Source organism: Nicotiana tabacum, chromosome 20 (assembly GCF_000715075.1).
Source record: "Nicotiana tabacum cultivar K326 chromosome 20, ASM71507v2, whole genome shotgun sequence".
Classification (NCBI taxonomy): Eukaryota; Viridiplantae; Streptophyta; class Magnoliopsida; order Solanales; family Solanaceae; genus Nicotiana; species Nicotiana tabacum.
Genome location: NC_134099.1, coordinates 128147808 through 128170432, shown reverse-complemented (window position 1 = coordinate 128170432; position 22625 = coordinate 128147808). Strand labels below are relative to the sequence as shown.

The 22625-nt window shown below is 36.0% G+C and overlaps 1 protein-coding gene across 4 annotated transcripts; it reads left to right on the top strand.

The window, feature by feature from the left end:
• Nucleotides 1-1504: 1504 nt before the first annotated feature.
• Nucleotides 1505-22377, top strand: LOC107767334 (MADS-box protein SOC1-like). Of its 4 annotated transcripts, none has more exons than XM_075241157.1 (9): nt 1505-1686; nt 1798-1817; nt 1962-2163; nt 9418-9499; nt 12459-12520; nt 12682-12781; nt 12993-13034; nt 13167-13208; nt 22152-22377. In XM_075241157.1, the coding sequence occupies exons 3-9, from the start codon at nt 1982-1984 to the stop codon at nt 22272-22274; spliced, it is 633 nt and encodes a 210-aa protein (XP_075097258.1). In that variant the 5' UTR covers nt 1505-1686; nt 1798-1817; nt 1962-1981; the 3' UTR covers nt 22275-22377. The 4 variants fall into 4 exon arrangements, with proteins under 4 accessions (XP_075097258.1, XP_075097259.1, XP_075097256.1 ...); XM_075241158.1 differs by having other exon boundaries at nt 1934-2163; XM_075241155.1 differs by having other exon boundaries at nt 1505-1817.
• Nucleotides 22378-22625: the final 248 nt, after the last annotated feature.

The following is a 22625-nucleotide window of genomic DNA, read 5'->3' as shown; positions in this document are numbered from 1 at the left end:
GTGCTTTGGAGATGTCTTGAGGCAAAGGGCGTGCCGATAGCCTACATAAGAGCAATTAAGGACATATATGATGGAGCTAAGACTAAGGTTAGGGTTGTGGGAGGCGACTCGGAGCATTTCCCGGTTGTTATGGGATTACACCAAGGCTCTACGCTTAGCCCGTTCTTATTTGCCTTGGTGATGGATGCATTGACACACTATATGCAAGGGGGTGTCCCATGGTGTATGTTATTTGCTGATGACATAGTTCTAATAGATGAGACGAGGGTCGGTGTTGACTAGAGATTGGAGGTTTGGAGACAGACCCTCGAGTCTAAGGGTTTCAAATTGAGCAGGTCTAAGACAGAGTACCTAGACTGCAAGTTTAGCGCTGAGTCGATGGAAGTAGGCAGTGAGGTTGGATCACAGGTCATCCCCAAGAGATATAGCTTCAAACATCTTGGGTCGATGATCCAGGGGGATGGAGAGATCGACGAGGATGTCACTCACCGTATAGGGGCGGGCTGGATGAAATGAAGGCTTGCATTGGGAGTCTTGTGTGACAAGAAAGTACCACCGTTACTCAAAGGTAAGTTTTATAGAGTTGTGGTTAGGCCGGTCATATTGTATGGGGCAGAGTGTTGGCTGGTTAAGAACTCCCATATCCAGAGGATGAAGGTAGCAGAGATGAGGATGTTGAGGTAGATGTGCGGGCACACTAGGATAGACAAGATTAAGAATGAGGATATTCAGAAGAAGGTGGGCGTGGCACCTGTGGATGACAAGATGCGGGAAGCGAGACTTAGATGGTTCGGCATGTGCGGAGGAGAAGCCTTGATGCTCCGGTAAGGAGGTGTGAGCGGTTAGCCGTGGTGGGTACGAGAAGAGGTATAAGGAGGCCTAAGAAGTATTGGGGAGAGGTGATCAGGCAGGACATGGTACGACTGCAGATTTCTGAGGACATGGCCCTTGATAGGAAGGTTTGGAGGTCAAGCATTAGGGTTGTAGGTTAGGGGGTAGTAGAGCTTTGAGTACTTCATACCGGGGGTGAGGTCGGGTTGGATTAGGGTTGATCTTAGATAGCTTGCAGTTTATGTTGAATCCACACTATCCTTGCTGTTTATCTTAGCCCCGGGCCTTAGTTACTGGTTACTGTTATTGCATGTCATTTATCTTTTGGTTGTTATGTTTCTGCTACTATTATGGTTTCTACTGGAGTTACTAATGAATTGTCTCCTTCTCTTTTTCTTTTTTCTGAGCCGAGGGTCTATCGGAAACAGCCTCTCTGCCCTATCAGGGTAGGGGTAATGTCTGCGTACACATTACCCTCCCCAGACCCCACTTTGTGGGATTTTTCTGGGTAATTGTTGTTGTTGTTGTAGTCTAGTCAATGTATTTCGAATATGAAATATATAGTTGTGGGTCCCAGAGAGCGTCTCAACGAATTAAATAGTCATGATCATTCTCTCTTGTTGCCAACCATATACTTATTTTATTCTTATCTCTTACTTTGGAAGTGTTTTTAGTACCGGCCTCTCTCTGGTAAGTTTACTAAAAGTAGAAAAAGACATAAGAGGGGTTCTTTCCTTTATGTCTTTTTACTATATATATAGAGTCCATCCACTGGCTGGAACTCAAAAGGGAAAGATAATACAGTAGCACAAAAGTCTTAACAAATCAATGCTTGCTCTTCATTTCCTTTGCCTGGTCAGCAAATTGTGTTTTAGCTAGCTAGGGTTTCCTTTGCCAGTCTTAAGTCTTTACTCTTAATTTAGTCTTGACCGACCAAATTTGCTTCCTTTTTTGTTCATCTTTCAGATCTGAGACATCGCAAAAAGGTGAGGGTTTTGTGTCATCCACTTCTTGATTTAGAACCTTTCTATTTTTGGAAACTTCCCATGAATTGCTAGGACTTCAAGATTTCTTTGGGTTCATTTTAATTAATTTGTTTTAGCCGAGATTTTTGACTTGAAATTGAACAGACGATTAAGTTGTCTCAAAAATGGTGAGGGGAAAAACTCAGATAAAAAGGATTGAAAATGCAACAAGCAGACAAGTGACTTTCTCTAAAAGGAGAAGTGGGCTTCTTAAGAAGGCATTTGAGCTCTCAGTTTTGTGTGATGCAGAAGTTAGCCTTATGGTTTTTTCTCAAAAAGGAAAGCTTTATGAGTTCTCAAGTTCCAGGTACATCTATTCTTTTGCTACATAATTAATAAAGAATAATCTTATTCTTCAACTTTTTGTTTTTAAATGTATATACAAAAGATCCTTACGAATTAACTAACCGCCCTTTAGGATTTAATGCAACAAGTACCAAGTACAATGATCACAACTTCACTGTGCAAAAGGGACCCTTCTTCTATTTCTAATTCCTTTGAGTCCAATAATCTTTCCTTCTAGTTTCTTTTGTGGATTTCTCTTCATTCTCCAACTATATCTTTCCCGTGGAAACAGCCTACTGTGTATAATAGACTCTTATGGTCGCCCCCGGACCCCGCAAATAGCGGGAGCTTAGTGCATCGAGTTGCCTTCGTACTATATCTTTCTCTCTTGCAATTTCCTCTTTCTTCTTTTGGTCCTCAAGGACCTATGATCGTGGTACATGAATTATTAATATACTGAATAATCTGTACACTTCTTGATTAAGCCGTATCTTGTACAAACTCTAGACAATTTTCTGTAAAATATGTAGCATACTGCTCTTCAAACAAGAAAGCCAATTTTGAAGTATGTGACAAGGTGCTATTTGTGCCTTTGTTTTTGGAATATAATATGATTATGCCTCAAGGGAAATTGTACTTTCTACACAATCGTTATTTCTAATACCCCACCCACTTTTTGCCTGTTTATATCACAACTTAGTGCTAAATAACCCCAGTGGAAATCAACTTCTGCTAAATATTTCCTTTCTCCAACAAAGCACTGATGTCATGGAAAAGTAAGGGAGTTTAACTCCTATAAACTGACGGATAGACCACCTAAATGTTAACATGTAACCAACCACTCATAAAAGTCAAATTAATTATCTTATTTTTGGTTAAAAGGAATTTTAATTTTCATTACTAAGTAGAAGCATTACAGATGCCCCATTGGGATGATCATTACTAAGACTATTAATCTAAATAATCGATCTAAATAACAAGATAAGTTACCAGCTATTGATAGTCAAAAAATTCCTTGTACATAGTACTCCTCTTATACTTACCAAATTTGAATTTTGTTGGGGTCCAGGAGCTTCACTAAAGTTAAATATCTTCTTTAACACATTGATTTTATTTCTTCACTGGTAGATATAACTGGTACATTTTGTCATAAAATATCAAGTTTTTATCTTAATTACCAACCTTCAGGTAACTTGCCTCATGTGTACGGAAATGTAATGCATTTAAATTTGCTTCTGTTCGTACACACCAAGTTTATCAGTCGCCACTATTCCTTGCAAGTAGTGTAACACTCTCTTTATAGCTTAAAAATGCACTTGCTTTGGTGCTTGTTTGAATCTGAACAATAAACTAGCAACAAACATAATGTCAGGTCTTGTTAAAATATGATATAGCAGGCTTCCAATCAAGCTCCTATAAAGTGAGATATTAGCTTTCTTGGCTCCATCATCTTTCCTTAACCTTTATTTGCTGCTAATGGTGTGACCACAGACCTGCAATTCGTTATTTTAAATTTGTGAAGATAAGAATACTTTTAGTATACTTCTTCCGAGATAAAAACCTCTTTTTTCAATTGAGAAACTTCAATGCGCACAAAATAATCTAGCTATCTAAGATCGCTCATTTCTAGGTTTGCATCATATCCTGCTTGAGTTTTGTTTACTGGAAAAACGCTACAATTGAATTTGTAACGTGGTTTATAGACACATGGATTAAATTGATCTAATTAAATAAAATAATGAAGAACATAAGCGAATAAAATAAGAATAATTGAGAAAAAAACAAGAATGGGCTCTAGCATATTTTTACCGAGATCAAGAATAATTGAAAAATCTTGACAACACATGTATAAAGCTCAATAGAATGAGAGAATATTTTTTAGTCTTTAGCTATCGGTATTTCCCCTCCTTTACAATAGAATGTAAGCTTCTATTTATGCTAGAGCTATGGGTTGCATTGTCTATCAATTATGCCTCATTAATCATTGATATTAATGCTACAATAAAACGTAATAAAAGGTAGTAAAGAATAATAAAGAGTAATAAAGGCTAATAATCTTGAATTGCTTCTTATTCGGTCATAAATTTGTATCCAGTGTCAATATCTTATCCGGCCACAAGTTTGTATCCGATGTGAACATAATTGAATCACTGCTAATTTATCGCCCTTGGTATATATTGCTTCCTAATTCACTCATCTTTTGAGACCGATTTTTACTGTATACAAATATTTGCATCATTTTCAGGTTATTTCCTATAAAAATCAAAGCATCCACATAGAGACAAACAATGAGAATGTTGTCGTTTTCTTGCTTCCAATTTCACTTTTCTGAAAATTATTTTTTTTAAAGTATGTATTGGATGGAACCCATATAGCCGAGTACCAGTTTCTTTTATGCATAAAGAACTTTTTTAGCATATACACTCCCCCCCCCCCACACACACACCCTTCTACAAAACCCTTGAGGTTGCTCAACACAATTTCTTCTTCAAGTTTTTCATTTAGAAATGAAGATTTAACATCAAGACAAAAAATCTTTTTTTTTTTTTTGGCAATAATAACAATCAAGATTCTTTATTTACCCGTAAATTGGTACAGCTGAATTTATAGCATCGTTTATAGACAAGCGGATTGATTTGATCCAAAAAACGATAAACAAATAATGAACAAAAATTAAATTAACTGATGTTATTAAAGAAAATAACGAGCCTGACTCCGAACTCGGTCTTTCCAAGAATAGAGTGAAAGCCCTGATAAAGCGATGAAAAAAGCAATTAGATTGAACGTAAAATAGTAAAGTACTGGTTTGTGTGCAAAATGTTTCATCCCCTATAATGGATGTTAATCCTCCTATTTATAGTTCTATTGAGGGAGACAAGATCCGCAAATCAAATTCTTCTTGAATGAGAATAAAGCGCTATTGATGGGTGCATAACGAACGGCTTTGAATGCAAATATTCTCTTTAATGACTGCTCATTAAATTTTATCCAATGTCAAATCTTTGAACCTTTATTATCGGCTATGCTTCCTTTAGGATACATCCTGCACCAATTACATACTTTGCACCCGATACCAGTTATCTTTTGTCTTATTTTTTTCCTATCTTCAGTTCCACGTGTCACCTTACTATTTGACCACGTGTTATCAACCAATTATACCTCATACAGATAGTCCTCCTACTTTCCGGTGACATAATTTAGTATAATCGTTAGGTAAATAAGAATTCTTTTTTGGCGGAAAGTTCCTGAACGGTCATAACTATGATTTTTGACGTCTATAACTTCTCTGTTGCTCATCATTTTTACTTCTTAACTTTCACTACTTTTATAAATCTTTCTCCTTTCTCAACATTTGCGTAGAACCTTTTTACAAAATTCAACTTTCTCAGCAAGAACTTCTTCATTAACCTTTTACCATCATGTCTTCTTACACTGCTATCTTCGAAAGTTCTAGTCTTCTCTCCGTTGGAGGCCCCAAGAAAAACAAGAACAAAGAGGTTGACGTTGAGTTTGATCCTCTAACTGTTAACACCATCATACCACTTCATCTCAACACCGCATCCGATCTCCAAGAACAAACCGTCTCTGCAAATTCGCAAAGTAGCAGGTTTTGGCCAGTTCGCAGGTACCCCTCCTCCATTCGACCCTCTAGTATCCCCACTGTGAAGGAGGATCGCAAATGCTCCAATGTCGAAATCCTCACCCCATATGGGGGTAGAACGAGTTACCTACTCCAGAGAGGGGTTTATATATGTCTATACATACCCATTTGCTTTGGGTACCTTTGCCTTGGGGTCGAGTGAAGGACTTGTCACGATCCAAAATCCCTCCTTAGGAATCGTGATGGCACCTAGTGTAAGACTAGATAAGCTTAACACTTACTGAATTAATAACATGTTTTAACCAATCATCTATTAAACAAGAAACGGAAATTTTTATACAAATCCAATAATTCAAAGTAAATATACAACATCCCAACACCGGTAGTACAAGTCATAAGCCTTTCTAAGATTAACTAAGAATATCAAATACATCACTATTTGGAATAGAAGTAAACAATAACTAAATAAAACTTCAGGTGACTTCGAGGCCTGCGAAGACAATGGCAAGTATACCTTTAAGTCTCCGTCGTAACTCGAAATCAGCTAACTAATGACCAACGCGCTCTGAAGTACCTAGATCTGCACAAAAATGTGCAGCAAGCATAGCATGGGTACATCACAGCAGTAACCAATAAGTATCAAGACTAAACTCGGTGGAGTAGTGACGAGAAACAGTCAAGAAACCTACTAGACATAATAACATGTACAAGTATGAATATAAAACTAACAGGGAACAACATTAGTATAAAGCTAAACATGGTAAGAATAACAATACGATAGGTCATCACAAATCATCCCAACATAACCCCCTTGTCTCGCTACATGCGTAATAATAAAGTAAATGCCCTCGTTGTCTCGCCTCATGCGCATAATAATTATCCGACCTTGTCTCGCCATATGCGCAAATCCAACATATATAGCCCGCCTTGTCATGCCACATATGCAAATATCAACAATAATAATAGCACGGACAATTCGCGTGCAAACACCTCGACAATTCTCTCAACAACACCACATGTGCCAAAACATAACAACATAAAATGATAATGCGCACCACATGTCCCCATATACCATAATGTTTCTATAACAATATTTTCAATACCACAACCACACAGTTCACGGCTCAACAACATCGAGTACAACAAAAACAACAATAACACGAGGGTACGACAAGTAAATCAATACAGGAATCACAACAATACAATGAAACGGAAGAATAAGCTAAACATTGAAAAACATAACAAGTAATAATGGCTTCAAGTAAGAGTAGTTCGACAATAGGAGAGATAACATGTAACATCGACATCAAATAAGGATAATCAACTACGAACGAGATAACATATAACAATAACTTCAATTGAGAATAATCAATAACGGAAGAGATAGCATGTAACAACAAAGAGGCAACAATTATAATTAAAGTGTGTATGAGTATATTTGGCAGCAAAAGATAGAACATGAACCAACAACTTCAAATAAGGCATATAAGAGCGAATTTAATAATGGAGGACATAACATGATAGAGCAACTTCAATTTAGTATGCATTAAAATCCTAAGAGTCTAAACCGGTCAAACTTCCACATATAAGGCCGTGTAAATACTCGCCACCTCGAGTATACGTCTTTCATGTAGCTCAAATCGTGCAAACAAACCATTCCTTATCGGGAAGTTTCCCCTCACAAAATTAGGCAAGATACTTACCTAAAAAACCCTCAATTAATACTCTAAAATAGCTTTTCCTTTATAATTCACCTTCGTTCGGCTCAAATCTAACCAAAATCGACAACATCAAATAATGCAAGAGAAATCAATTATAATAAACAAAGTTATGGTATTTGCACAATTCCTCAAAAGTCAACAAAAGTCAACCCCACCATCCGATCAAAACCCGAGTCTAAGGGTAGATTCTGACTACCCATAAGCTCACGAGTCCATATATGTATTTTGTTTCAAAATCCGAGTCCAAATCGACTCTCAAAACTCATATTCTTATTTTTCAAAACATTGACAAAGTTTCTCAAAATTTCACTTTGATTTTCACAAAATTGATATTAAATCTCATATATAATCATGTAAAATAGTTGGAAATTGATCAAAATCACTTATCTAATGATTGTAGATGAATATCCTTCTTTAAAATTGCCTCACTGAACCTACGGTTCAAAGATATGAAAACGAGACTAAAATTCAGCCCCTCAGCTCTTATGTCCAGTATCAGGTGTTGCAAATACGAAACCGGAATGCTTCGTGTACCGTGCTGCTTTTTTTTTTTCTTTCCAAAATGGTCTCTTTAAGTTGATTCCCACAAAAAAAAAATTATCTGCTTCTCATATGCTCGAAACGATCCAACTTAAAAAGATCTTTCATCTCCTTAGTGATAGCAAATATACTCATATTTTTTGGTAATACTAATAAGAATTTTTTTCACAACTTGTTGGTCAGAAATTTCATCATCAAGATTTCTCATTTCATTGACAATATTCATGACTCTTGTGCAATATTCATCTATTTCTTCAGATTTATTATCTTCAAATTATGAAACTCACTTCTAAGAGTTTGAGGATTGATAGTGCGTGTGTACCTTTTCATCGCCATATACCTCAGCTTCCAGAGACTCTCAAGCTTACTTTGCAGTATCACATGTAGCAAGTTTTGCAAAAAATGCTCTTGAGACTCCCATTTGATCTTTGCTTAAGGCTTTTGCATATTTGCGACACATCGCCTCAAGATTTTTCAACTTTGCTCTTTGCAATAATATTCCATAAGCCTTTTTAGCTTTCAGATTGAAGTTGTCATTCCAATCTTCCAGTATTTGAAGTCATTTCCATAAGAAATTGTAGTAAAAACAACTGAAGAATCAACACCTTCTTTTGTGTTTGATATCATGATTTTTCTTCACCTAACCCCAGGTTAAGATCGAAAACTGCTCTTGTTTGATGGAAAGAAAGGAAGAAAATATATAGGGAATGCTAGCTCAGCTGAAAACATTTATTCTTATAAAGAAGCTCAACCTGTGTTTGACTACTTAAGGCCAGCTGATGAAAACCGCTAAATACATCTCTATTTATACTATTCAAAAAATAATTCAAGAGTCTTGCACAACTAACAAGATATTTGCATCACAAATTCCCAAAAGACTTGTTGAAGATTAAGAGATAATATTGAGCAAGCAAATGATACTCCTAGAAAAGACAGAAGTTAAGGATAATATCCAAGAAATGCATTAATTCAAACAATATTCTAAACGCTTAAACAATTAGAGGAACACATTTTATTTACTTAATTATATCTTTTAACACATTTTGTCAACCGTAATTATAGCTTTAACACATCTTTACTGTCATTTGTTATTTAGAGTTAGACTGGAAAAGCATGATTACATCTGTTGTAGCATGCATGGCAATATAATACTCATTGGAGCTAGAATGATCACCTTATTACACACCTGACATTGAATTGATAGGTTGGAAGAATGTGAGGCAACATTATTAATCTTCAGTTTCCCATTCAAAGCATTCATCTTATCAAAGGATTTGAGCTAGTACAAACCCTTCGAAAAGTCTATCACAGTTAGGTTAATGATTTGTATATACCACCTCATACTGTGTTCCATCATTTTAACATGTTGGAGAACTAACAGTGTGAGTTCCTTTCATGTTTTTCCTTTGCACAGTACTAACAAGACAATAGAACGTTATCAGAAGAATGACAAGAATTTGAGACATGAGAAAATATTACTTGAACAGACTACAGAGGTTAGTATTCTTTTGGTTTATGCCTTGTTTATATGCTGCATATGTATTTTATAAGAGTTTTAAGTTCTATGTATCAACGGAAAAAAATTTATCCAATCAGGTTACTTATAAGGTAATTGTTTGAACTTGAAAGGAGGTTAGTTGTTGACTTGTCTTAGGTAAATCCCACAAGGTTAGAGGGCATATATATAATGGGAAATATATTCAGGTTTCACCTATTGAGGTGCCTTGTTGATTAAAGCCCAAGGGACCGTGAAGCCCAAAAGTCGCAGATAATGTAAAAATTGCACGGAGTGTCCTATTTGGTCGTCCTTATTTAATCTATATCTATTTTTTTAAATTTTTTTAACTTGTACCCACTTTTTAAATAATTTCAGCCCCCTTTCTCCTCCTCCTCCTCCTTCGTTTTCTTCTTCTTTCTTCTGCTGTTGTTGGTGCAGATTATTTCTTCTTCGTTTTGTCTCAATTAATATTCTTTTACGTAAGCATAGTTATGGATTTAACTTAGCTGTTTGTTCAGATTTTTCATGAAGTAGAACGAGCCATCTATTGAGCTCAAAAACGGCAACCTGTGATGAAGTAGAATGGAGTAACATATTTGAAGGGAAGATATACGTACACAAACACAATTATGACAAGTAGGCCAAGTAATTTGTAGCAACTTTTCGCCTAAACAAAGAACCACCATAATTAAGGATAAATGACAGATTAACTACTCTCATTTTGGCTACAAAAAGTACAAAGAGTTATCCATATGAAATCACCAGTGATTATAGCTGTATTTGCTAAGTACAGGAAAAGCAGTCAAGTGATTAAAAAAATTCCGACTCCAGAAGAGGAGAGCCAAGTAAAATATTAGTACAAACAAAAACTTCAGCTCTAGAGCTGAAGTTCGACAGTTACAAAACAAAAACTTCAGCTCTAGAGCTGAAGCTTAGAAACAAAAATAGCCTAGAGCTAAAGTTTGACAGTAACAAAACAAAAACTTCAGCTCTAGAGCTGAAACTTACAAACAAAAAGCCAGTTACAAACAAACAGTTACAAAATAAAAACTTCAGCTCTTACAAATAAAAACTTCAGCTCTAGAGCTGAAGTTCGCCAGTTACAAAACAAAAACTTCAGCTCTAGAGCTGAACTTCAGGCCCGACTACTAGAATGCTGAAGTTTTGCGTGATTGTCTTTACTAATTCAGCCCCGAATGCTGAAGTTACGCGGAAAAGAGGGTACGCTTGCAATTTTTTTTGTAAAGCGGGCACAAGTTAAAACGTGACACAAAAAGCGAGTATAAATGCAAATGCCCCAGTACAATACCTTACCAGTTGGACCTGGATCATGACGTTAGAAGTATGTTAAAATCATTGAATATTACACAAGTAATTTCACTGGTTGTCCTTCTTAAAGATTGGTATACTTTTGATCATGTTAAGAATAGATTTCTGCCACAACTTCTAGCTACTCCTTCTCCCTTATTCTTCCTTCTTCTTCGTCTCCTTCTTCTTCCTTCTATGTCTTATTCTTTAAAATTATCATGCGCACACACTTACAATTGAAAAAGAAAGAGATATCTGTGTTGTAGAAAATTAAAAACTCATTGCTTTATTTATAATTGGAATTGGGTGCACGTGAGTAATGTTCCATTTAGCTTATATCGCTAATTGTTTTGAATTAGTTTGTAGAAAATTGAAGAACATCATTGCTTGATTTATTGAGGTTTAAAAACACTTAATATAATGTTGAATAATTAAGACAAAGTGAGTCTATTAATTTCTCAAGGTTCGAGTTGAATTTAACCATTGAAAATAGTTTGAATTAGTATAATTAGAAGGCTGAATACAATTTTGGAGTTGATTTGGACCAATTTTGAAACAACAACGCACTGGTGAAACTTTCACATGATAAGTTATGGTGATCGGATTTTCTGACAAATTCTACCCATCCATCAAGATTTTATCACAAAAATTTGCAACCCGCAAATTTGAAAATCTGGCTATTCGCCAGCATTTTGCTATCTAATGTATCTATTTTTTACAAAACTTAATTTTTTGAACAGATAAAAATTTAAACTTAAAGATCTTATCCCATATTTACGGTAGGAGATAATACTTGACTATGGACCAGTAGTGTTTTGTTCGTAATCGAGCTTTGGGATTTAGTTGTGGTAAAATAACCATAAAATTATCTTTAGTAGCCAAACATGAAACTGTAGCAAACGGTAAGAAATCTAATGTAATCACTAATCAGATTGGCAAATTCAAGCAGATACTGAGATACTAAATTATAAAAGAAGCCGGAAAGAACATATGCAAGAAACATAATAATCTCATAACCCTAATTGGACAATATCAACAAATTCTGGCAGTGTAAAAGAAAAAAAAAAAAAAAAGGAAACAGCATTAAGATATTAAGTATAGGAGCAAAAGATCTCTGAAACGAACTTGAACCTAAAACCTCGAAAAACAAGTACAGAAAATCTGGCAAATATACCACAAGGACGGAAAATTTTGGACAGAGACAATCTTTATCTCTCTTAACAAATGAATTTCTAATATGGTTACTCCTTAATATAGGAATCCGGGATTGAGTTTTTTGTTGAAGTGTCTGACCATCGCATGTAAAAGCTTAAGCTATCGGAGAGAGTTCAACACGTGCGAGCTTGATATATTCTATTTTAATAGTCATGCACGAGAAAATTCTTTTTGATAATAGATGACAGTGAGACTCGAATTCAGGACCTTTGTATGTTCTGATATCATGTTGAAGTGTATGTCCATCTCATCTACACGCTTAAGCTTTAAAAAGAGCACACTTTTATTTACTTAATTACGTTAACTTTGTAATACTAGCTACTTTTTGTTAGATGCATTTCCTTTTTCATTATTAATTGATCTTGCCGAAGAAAGCTCGGAATTAGCCATAGAAATGTTATTGAACGCTACGTCTTCTTTAAATTGCTTTGCAGCATTTGAAAGAGGAAGTTGCTACTATGAGTAGGAAGCTGGAGCTTCTTGAAAACTCTAAAAGGTTTCATCTCTACTACTTCCCAATACTGCATTGTCATAATTTCAAGCTAAGCAATAAAATAATAATTAACTTCATCCTTGTATTACAAGCTGCGTAATAAATTGGCATATATATGATTCTGAAATATTATTAGTTTCTTGTGTTTTTCTTTTTCACTGCAGAAGGATTTTAGGAGAAGATTTAGATTCTTGCTCCATTGATGAACTGGAAAAGGTAGAAGAACAGTTAGAGCGAAGTTTAAGAAACATTAGGGCAAGAAAGGTACAATATTATATATTATTACATTGCTATATTTAATTTTGTTCCATAAAAAATACACTAATATTGGAAGATCCGACACCCATCCCGTGGCAATTTTGAAGAGTTGGAGCAACATAGGTTATTATGTGATGTTCACTCGTACCAAATTAGTAATCTAAAGTGAATCTTTGACAAGGGAATATTATTCTGCCATCTTCTATTTTATTTCCAGAACCAGCTATTCAGGGAACAGATTGCTCTTCTAAAGGACGAGGTAAATACATACTTTATTATATCCATAAAATCTGTTTTTATTTATTCTATTTACATATAAATTCAGTTCAAGATAACTGTGAGATCATTCACGTACTAATTGCTTCAGAATTTCCTTATTCTCTTGTCCCAGGAAAAAGTCCTAATGGAGGAAAATGCAGAATTGCGGAAAGAGGTGAGTTACTACTTCAATTTCAACGCCCTTAATATACATATCTGTTATTTCATTGGTTCAATTTGCTTAACATAGTTTGACTCGACGCAAAATTTAAGAAAGATTTTTTTTTAAAAAATTGTGATTTTAAACATGTCATAACAGTTATGTGGCTACAAAACTTAATGGAACTACTTGTGATCTTAATTAAACGTCCTATGTCATTTATCTGACTATAAAAGTTTCTCATTGAGAAAATATGGAAATGTATTATTCCCTCCGTTCCAATTTATGTGAACCTGCTTGACTGGGCTCGTAGTTTAAGAAAAAATGAAGGCTTTTGGAATTTGTGGTCCTAAATAAGTCAAAAAGGGGCCAGAGTATTTGTATGGTTATAAAAGTTTCTCGTTAAGGGTGGAATTGTAAGTTAAAACTAAATTGTTCAGAAGCGGATCTGCCTAACAAATGGCGATGCCGGTGACCCATGCCAATCTCACAAAATTTAATTTATTATATAGATAATTCACTTAATATTTATAAAAGTATATGTTGGCCCCCATGGTCAAAAATGGGTCAAAGGTGCACTAGTTGGGCCTTTTCTTTATTTCCTCAACTGGCCCACATTCCTAGGGCTGGGAATATATCGGGTAAAACCGATAACCCGAACCGTTAATTATTTATTGGGTTATCGGTATTAGGTTATTGGGTTAATGGTTCGGTAACGGTTTAGAATTTTTTTACTATTGAGTTATCGGTTCGGGCATTGGTTTGCCAATTTTATTAATGGGTTAACCGATAATCCAATAAGAATTAATGAAATTACTACTTTATCCTTAAGTATATACATATGTTAGGGCTTCACTTCATTCTTTCCTATTTATGTGTCCGATTGTGTTTTTAGTTATAAAAAGTTGTAATCTTGAAGGTAATAATGTTGAAATCAATTGTTTAATTAGTGTTTTTTTGTGACTTTTCTTATGTGATTTGATGAATTCAGTGTTTTAAAAATCTTTTTGGGTTGACTAGCAAATAAAGTAAATTCAAGAACTTAACGTGCTAACGGGGTTTGATTAAGTTAAGCAGATTTTTTGTTAGAGGCAAGTTTGTATAACACCTCAGACTTTAGACAGAGTCCCACATCGGCAAAACACAAGAGGGATGTTGGGTATATAAGATAACAAGTCTTAGACCCCAGTGACGCATTTTAAACCCGTGAGGGCCTAGGCCTAGAGCGGACAATATCACTAGCGGGCTGGGCTGTTACAGATGGTATCAGAGCCACTCTTGTGTCAGCCTTGCCGATGGTGGGTCAGAGTTCAACTGAGTTTAGGCAAATCCCGGTTAGGCGGGTGTATGTAATACTCCAAACTTTAGACAGAGTTCCACATCGGCAAAACACAAGAGTGATGCTGGGTATATAAGATAATAAGTCTTAGACCCTAGTGACGCATTTTAAACCCGTGAGGGCCTAGGCCCAGAGCGGACAATATCACTAGCGGGCTGGGCTGTTACAATTTGACTTCTCAGAAAAATAAATTCCAAGAGCTGATCCTTTCCTTTCTTTTTTGGGGTTTGAAATTGTTTCGGTTCTATTGTAGGTTTCAGTTCTTCTCTTTTTTGCTTAACTCCAATGAATTGTTTTTTCTTTTTTGTTTAAATCTAGATTGAGTTATCTTATCGGATAAACTGATAACCGAACCGATAATGATCGATAACCGATTAACCAATACCCGATAATTGTTATATATCTTATCGCTTTATCAAATTTATAAATCGATAACCGATATGCTAAACCGATAATATTCATAACCGAACTGAACTGATGATGCTCACCCCTACCCATTCCTCACTTTTATTATTTTTCACGATAGCATCATTGTATTATTTCTTTTTAGCTTTTTAATGCCAAATATCAATTATTCCCTCCAAATCTCAATCCCAATTCAGTGATTCACGCCAAAACTCAAAAGTAAATTGCGTCTCCCTCCCTCTCTCTCTTTTTCTAAACCCCAAATCAGTGTATCATCTGGCCCTCTTTCGGTTCATATCGCTATAATCTTGCAATTCCAGAATGGTATTTTAGAATCTCTATTACCAGCGCAAGGATCTTCCCAGTTTTTGTACTTCTTATGCAGGTATATTTTTATTTCTTATTTTATTGTTAATCTCAGTTATTTGTTTTCTTTCATAAAGAGTGATCTACATAATATCATTGGTGGTGTATTAATTAGTAATATTTTTTTGTGCGATTTTATTATCTTTGTTATTGAATATTTTAGTACAATGTTATGAGTTATGACTCATCTTATATTATTATTATTTTATTTTCTTGAAAAATATATTATATATTTGTATCCTATTATGACTAAAATAAATATTTGGAGAACAAGTTACATATTTTGTGCTATTACGACTTTACTGGGAAAAAACACGAAAACCAAGATTAAAAACCCGACTTTATTGGTTTGGTTTGGTTTATAAATTTAAAAGCCCGACACTATTGGTTTGGTTTGGTAACGAAAAAATCCGAACCGACCCGACCTATATACACCCCTACTTTGAAGATGTTTGGTGCACCCATCCTTTCAAATTCCTGGATTCGCCTCTGAAATTGTTACCAAATTTAGAAAGGGGACATTCTTTTTGGAACGGATCAAAAAGGAAATAGGTTCATATAAACTGGAACAGAGGGAGTAGTTTTTAAGAATATGGACTAATAAGAAATTTGGTACCCAAATAAAATGGAAGGGAACATGTGTTTTTAAAATCTATGTTAATGTATTTATATATGGTGTAGCTCAGAGTAGCAACCCATGGTCCGATATTTGGTCCAAAATGCGACCATTGTGGAATTTGGCAAAGTCCCACATCGGTGGGATAGCCATTTTGGTTGTGAAATTTTTCCTATAAAAGAAGGCCTAATGTTTAGGATTTAAATACACCTCTCATTTGCCTTCATTTGCCTTCTCATCTGTTTAAGGCATTTGTATCTTCTCTCTTTAGTATTATTTCACTTGTATTTTTGGAGTGAAATAAAATATTGGTTGTGTCCGAGGAGTAGGCAAAATTAGCCGAACCTCGTAAATTCTGGTGTTCCCTTTATTGTTGCTTTATTGTCTTATTTATTATTTGGTGGCTGTCATAATTTTTGGTATAGTAGTTGTGACTTATTCACACTATATACATTTGGCTTCCGCAACAATTGGTATCAGAGCCAAGGTACTGTCTAAGTATGCTCTGTGGTTGCAGCATAGTCTGATCTTCCACATCAGAAAAGATTTATCTTGGTAACTGAGTCAAGGTTCTGTCTGAGTATGCTCTGTGGTTGCAGCTTAGTCTGATCTTCCACACCAGAAAGGAAATAATCTTGATTTGTGTCGTTAGCTATTAAATAATATTTGTGTCAAAGATGGGAGACAATAAACAAGAAGAATCTACATCAAGTGTCAACAATACGTCATCATTGGCATCTTCGCTTATGACAAGAATTGTGTCAAATGCGAAATTTGCGGTCGAAATATTTGACGGGTCCGGACATTTTGGGATGTGGCAAGGCGAGGTTCTAGATGTCCTTTTTCAACAAGGGTTAGATCTGGCCATTGAAGAAAAGAAACCAGATGTTATTGGAGAAGAAGATTGGAGAATTATCAACCGTGTTGCTTGCGGTACCATTCGATCCTACCTTGCTAGAGAGCAGAAATATCCATACACAAAGGAAACTTCTGCAAGTAAATTATGGAAAGCACTGGAGGATAAATTTTTGAAGAAAAACAGTCAAAATAAATTGTACATGAAAAAGAGACTGTTTCACTTCACCTATGTTCCTGGTACCACGATGAATGAACATATCACCAGTTTCAATAAGTTGGTCACAGATTTGCAAAATATGGATACAACTTATGATGATGGTGACTTGGCCTTAATGTTGTTGGCGTCACTTCCTGATGAGTACGAGCACCTTGAAACTACTCTACTCCATGGAAATGACGAAATTTCTCTTAGAGAAGTTTGTTCGGCTTTGTACAGCTATGAACAAAGAAAGCGAGAAAAACAGAAGGGCGGAGAAGGAGAAGCACTGTTTGTGAGGGGTCGTCCTCAAAATCAAACGAGGACAAAGAAGGGAAGATCCAAGCCAAGATCCAGACCCAACAAAGATGAATGTGCCTTTTGTCGAGAAAAGGGGCACTGGAAGAAAGACTGTCCGAAGTTGAAGAATAAGGCCAAACATAACAATGGAAAAGCCATTATGGATTCAAATGTAGTTGATTGTGATGATTCAGACTTCTCATTAGTTACAACAGAGTCATCAACATCATCAGACATATGGTTGATGGACTCGGCTTGTAGCTATCATATGTGTCCCAACAGGGACTGGTTCGTGGATTTTCAAGAAGGAGAATATGGAATTATTCACACAGCGGATAACAGCCCTCTTACCTCATATGGGATTGGTTCAATACGATTAAGGAACCACGATGGAATGATCAGAACATTAACAGATGTTCGATATGTACCAGATTTGAAGAAGAATCTCATCTCTGTGGGAGCCCTTGAATCAAAAGGATTCAAAATCATTGCAGAAAATGGAGTGATGAGAGTATGCTCCGGTGCACTAGTGGTAATGAAGGCTAATCAGAAGAATAATAATATGTACCGCTATCGTGGCAGTACAGTTATTGGGACAGCGACAGTGACATCCAGTGACGACAAAGAGGCAGAAGCAACCAAGCTATGGCACATGCGCTTGGGACATGCTGGGGGAAAATCCTTGAAAACTCTATCAGATCAAGGATTGTTAAAAGGAGTCAAGGCTTGCAACTTGGAGTTTTGTGAGTATTGTGTTAAAGGGAAACAGACAAGGGTTAAATTTGGTACAGCGATCCATAATACTAAAGGCATTTTGGATTATGTACACTCTGATGTTTGGGGTCCTTCCAAAACACCTTCATTGGGTGGGAAGCACTATTTTGTAACCTTTGTTGATGATTTTTCCCGAAGAGTATGGGTGTATACAATGAAGAGCAAAGATGAAGTGTTGGGAATTTTTCTCAAATGGAAGACGATGGTGGAGAATCAGACAGGCAGGAGGATCAAGTGTATTCGCACAGACAATGGAGGTGAATACAAAAATGATCATTTCAATAAGGTCTGTGAAAATGATGGCATCGTCCGACACTTCACTGTTAGACATACACCACAACAGAATGGAGTGGCAGAACGTATGAACCGGACCTTGCTGGAGAAGGTACGGTGTATGTTGTCCAATGCTAGCTTGGGCAAAGAATTTTGGGCTGAGGCAGTTACATATGCATGCCACCTCATTAATCGCTTACCATCTGCTGCTATTGATGGCAAGACACCATTTGAAAAATGGTATGGAAAGTCTGCTGTAGATTATAACTCTTTGCACGTGTTTGGCTCAACTGCATATTATCATGTGACAGAGTCAAAATTGGATCCAAGGGCAAAGAAGACTATTTTTATGGGAATTACTTCTGGAGTCAAAGGATATCGCTTATGGTGTCCTATGACAAAGAAAGTAATATTCAGCAGGGATGTTACCTTTGATGAATCTGCTATGGTAAATAAGGTAACAGAAGATACCAAACAAAATGAAGGTGCTTCTAGCAGGTGGAGTTTGAGGGAAAATTTATTTTTCCTACACAAGAAGCAGAGGAGGAAACAAATGAAGATTACCCTTTGGAAGGAGAGCCAGTAGAGGAGATTCCAACTCAGGAACCTCAACAACAACTTGAATCAATAGCAACCAGCAGGCCAAAAAGAACAATAACGAAACCTGTTCGTCTCATAGAGACGGTTGCTTGTGCAACCTCAATTGTAGCTGATGATGTTCCTACTACTTATAAAGACGTTGTCCAAAGTTCAGAAGAAGATAAGTGGAGGATTGCCATGAATGATGAAATACAGTCCCTTCATCAGAATCATACATGGAGATTGGCCAATCTCCCGAAGGGAAAGAAAGCAATTGGGTGCAAATGGGTATTTGCAAAGAAGGAAGGATTTCCTAACCAAGTAGATGTTCGCTACAAAGCAAGATTGGTGGCCAAAGGATATGCTCAAAAGGAGGGAATTGATTACAATGAAGTGTTTTCTCCGGTTGTAAAACATTCCTCCATTAGAATTATGTTGGCTTTGGTAGCACAATTGGATTTGGAACTAGTTCAGATGGATGTAAAAACTGCGTTTTTACATGGAAACTTGGAGGAGGAAATCTACATGACTCAGCCAGAAGGATTCAAAGTTGCTGGAAAAGAAAATATGGTGTGCAAACTTGAAAAATCGTTGTACGGATTGAAACAATCTTCTAGACAATGGTACAAGCGATTTGACGAGTTTATGTTGCGGCAAGGGTACAAGAGAAGCAAATACGATCATTGTGTGTATTTGCACAAGCTTAAAGATGGTTCCTTTGTATATCTTCTCCTATATGTTGATGATATGTTGATAGCTTCCAAGAATTCGGAAGAAATTGATAAGTTGAAGATTCAACTGAAGAAGGAGTTCGAGATGAAGGATTTGGGTGAGGCAAAGAAAATTCTTGGCATGGAGATAATTAGAGATAGACGTTCAAAGAAACTCTGTTTATCTCAAAAGGAATATTTGAAGAGAGTACTTCAACGTTTTGGCATAGATGACAAGACTAAGCCAGTTAGTACTCCACTTGCTTCCCATTTTAAGCTAAGTACTACTATGTCGCCAATGGATGAAGCTGAACGAGAGTATATGTCAAAGGTACCATACGCAAATGCTGTTGGTAGCTTGATGTATGCAATGGTTTGCACAAGGCCTGACATTTCACAAGTTGTTGGAGTTATTAGCAGATATATGCACAATCCAGGGAAGGAGCATTGGCAAGCTGTGAAGTGGATTCTACGGTATATTCATAATATTGTAGATGTCGGGTTAGTTTTTGAGCAGGAAGACAATCAGTCTGTAGTTGGATATTGTGACTCAGATTTTGCGGGTGATATGGACAAACAAAGATCAACTACTAGTTATGTGTTTACTTTTGCAAAGGCACCAGTTAGTTGGAAGTCTACTTTGCAGTCAACAGTTGCTTTGTCTACAACAGAGGCACAGTACATGGCTATTACAGAGGTTGTGAAAGAGGCAATTTGGCTTCAAGGATTGCTAAAGGAGCTTGGTGTTGAACAAAAAGGTATCACAATTTTTTGTGATAGTCAAAGTGCTATTCAATTAGCGAAGAACCAAGTTTATCATGCAAGGACGAAGCACATTGATGTTCGGTATCATTTCGTACGAGAAATCATAGAAGAAGGTGGAGTCACGATGAAGAAAATTCATACTACAGAGAATCCTGCTGATATGCTGACAAAAGTGGTGACTGCGGTCAAGTTTCAACATTGTTTGGATTTGATCAACATTGTTGAACACTGAAGATTGAAGATGAAGACACAACCAAAATTTGTTATTGAGAGAAGATTGAAGATGTGAAATTTTGCCAAGGTGGAGATTTGTGGAATTTGGCAAAGTCCCACATCGGTGGGATAGCCATTTTGGTTGTGAAATTTTCCCTATAAAAGAAGGCCTAATGTTTAGGATTTAAATACACCTCTCATTTGCCTTCTCATCTGTTTAAGGCATTTGTATCTTCTCTCTTTAGTATTATTTCACTTGTATTTTTGGAGTGAAATAAAATATTGGTTGTGTCCGAGGAGTAGGCAAAATTAGTCGAACCTCGTAAATTCTGGTGTTCCCTTTATTGTTGCTTTATTGTCTTATTTATTATTTGGTGGCTGTCATAATTTTTGGTATAGTAGTTGTGACTTATTCACACTATATACATTTGGCTTTCGCAACAACCATACAGAGAAATGCAGAAGTAAGGTGATTCTGGTTTTGATTCTCGAACGATGGCTTATAAGCTATGGAACCTTAACGGAAGTTAACCTTTAATTTGTTGCCTCCACTATTATATTCTTAGCAGATAGATTTTACTTGTATACACGAATTTTATACTGTCAGTATATATACTTCATCTTATTGCAATAGGTTACATTCAAACTCTTTATCAAACACACTGTTAGAACTTAGAAGTACGGGGAGGAGACTCTCAAATCAGTCCTTTTCTTTTGAAGGCAAGTGGAGGAAAGTTTTCAACTTGACTTATAAAAAATTACTACCCAGTTGAAAGTTAGATACAACCAAATCTCTCTTTTTGGATGTTATAGCGAAGTGCTGTTATAGAGAACATATATTATAAAATAACATAAAAGTTGGTTCCGAAAAAGCTTGGGTTTTATAGTGTAGTGTTGTTATATAGGGATGCTTTTATAGAGAGGTCTCGCAGTGTCAAAGTATTTATAAAACTTCTTTTAGAATGCATGTGTACCTTAATTTTATATTAAACTTTTCTTCTTCCCCATTTCATGATTAAAAACAAACATATATCTTAGTATTAGTTTCCTAATACATGAAACTAAGAAATTCATGTACTACTTGGAATGAACCTAGTTCATTTTTCCATCAAGAAAAGCTCAATGCCTTGAATCATTTTCGAAAATAGTTAGGACTTCGATAGAACTGTTACAACTTAATTACAACTTGTGAAGTATTGCACCTTCTTTTGTTGCTGGAACCAACACAATTTGTGTAAGTATCTTCACGCATTTTTATTTTATTTTTGGTTTCCCACGTGGAGTCCGGTGCCCTCAAGCTAGAGGTCCAGATTTATTTGAATTCGCTCCATGGTAAGGTCCTAAAAGGGGTAGCACCCCTGCCAGAATTATTTCATTTCTAGAGTTTAAACCCGAGACATCTGGCCAGGGTAGTGAAATCCTATACATCTCACACTCTGCGTCTTCATGGAGTTGCAGTTTGTATTGTAAAATGTTCTATTTAGTAGTGTTCACTTGTCTCCATTTTTTTATGAGTACTATTTCAATGCTATTTAACAAAACCTAAATATTCTCTATTTTTCAGTATGAGGTCCGACCGCTGCCTTTATTTATTGATCGACAAGAAGAAGAACATCTTCAGAGACAGACAATGGATGTAGAGACACAGCTATTTATTGGACCTCCAGAAAGACGAAGTTCCCACTAATTTAATTACCAATTCTCTGCTAAGAAAGTTCCATAACTTCGACCATTTGCAACTGTAATTTTATTGAGTTGATGAATAAAGCAAAAAAAGAAAAAAGAAGAAACAAAGAACCAAATTGGCATAGGTTTTTTCCCCTATTTTTCAGGAGTACTTATAATCTAAATGGAGTGTTAAAAACAATTTCGTGTGTTACATTGTAAGGTGTTGGATGTATAATCGAAAATGGCCAAGATTTGAAGCTCTTACCCTATTTAGCTCATGTTGTACATAACTTGCGTGGAGTCTTGTTGACCTTCTTGGCTCATCGCAAGTTATTAATTCCTGTTATATGTGTGTTGTCCTCCTTGAAGT

Coding starts and splice junctions, on each gene's coding strand:
- LOC107767334 (XM_075241157.1), top strand. CDS start 1,982: ATGGTGAGGGGAAAAACTCAGATAAAAAGGATTGAAAATGCAACAAGC. Junction 12,521..12,681: donor CTTCTTGAAAACTCTAAAAG/GTTTCATCTCTA, acceptor TTTTCACTGCAG/AAGGATTTTAGGAGAAGATT. Junction 13,035..13,166: donor TTGCTCTTCTAAAGGACGAG/GTAAATACATAC, acceptor CTCTTGTCCCAG/GAAAAAGTCCTAATGGAGGA.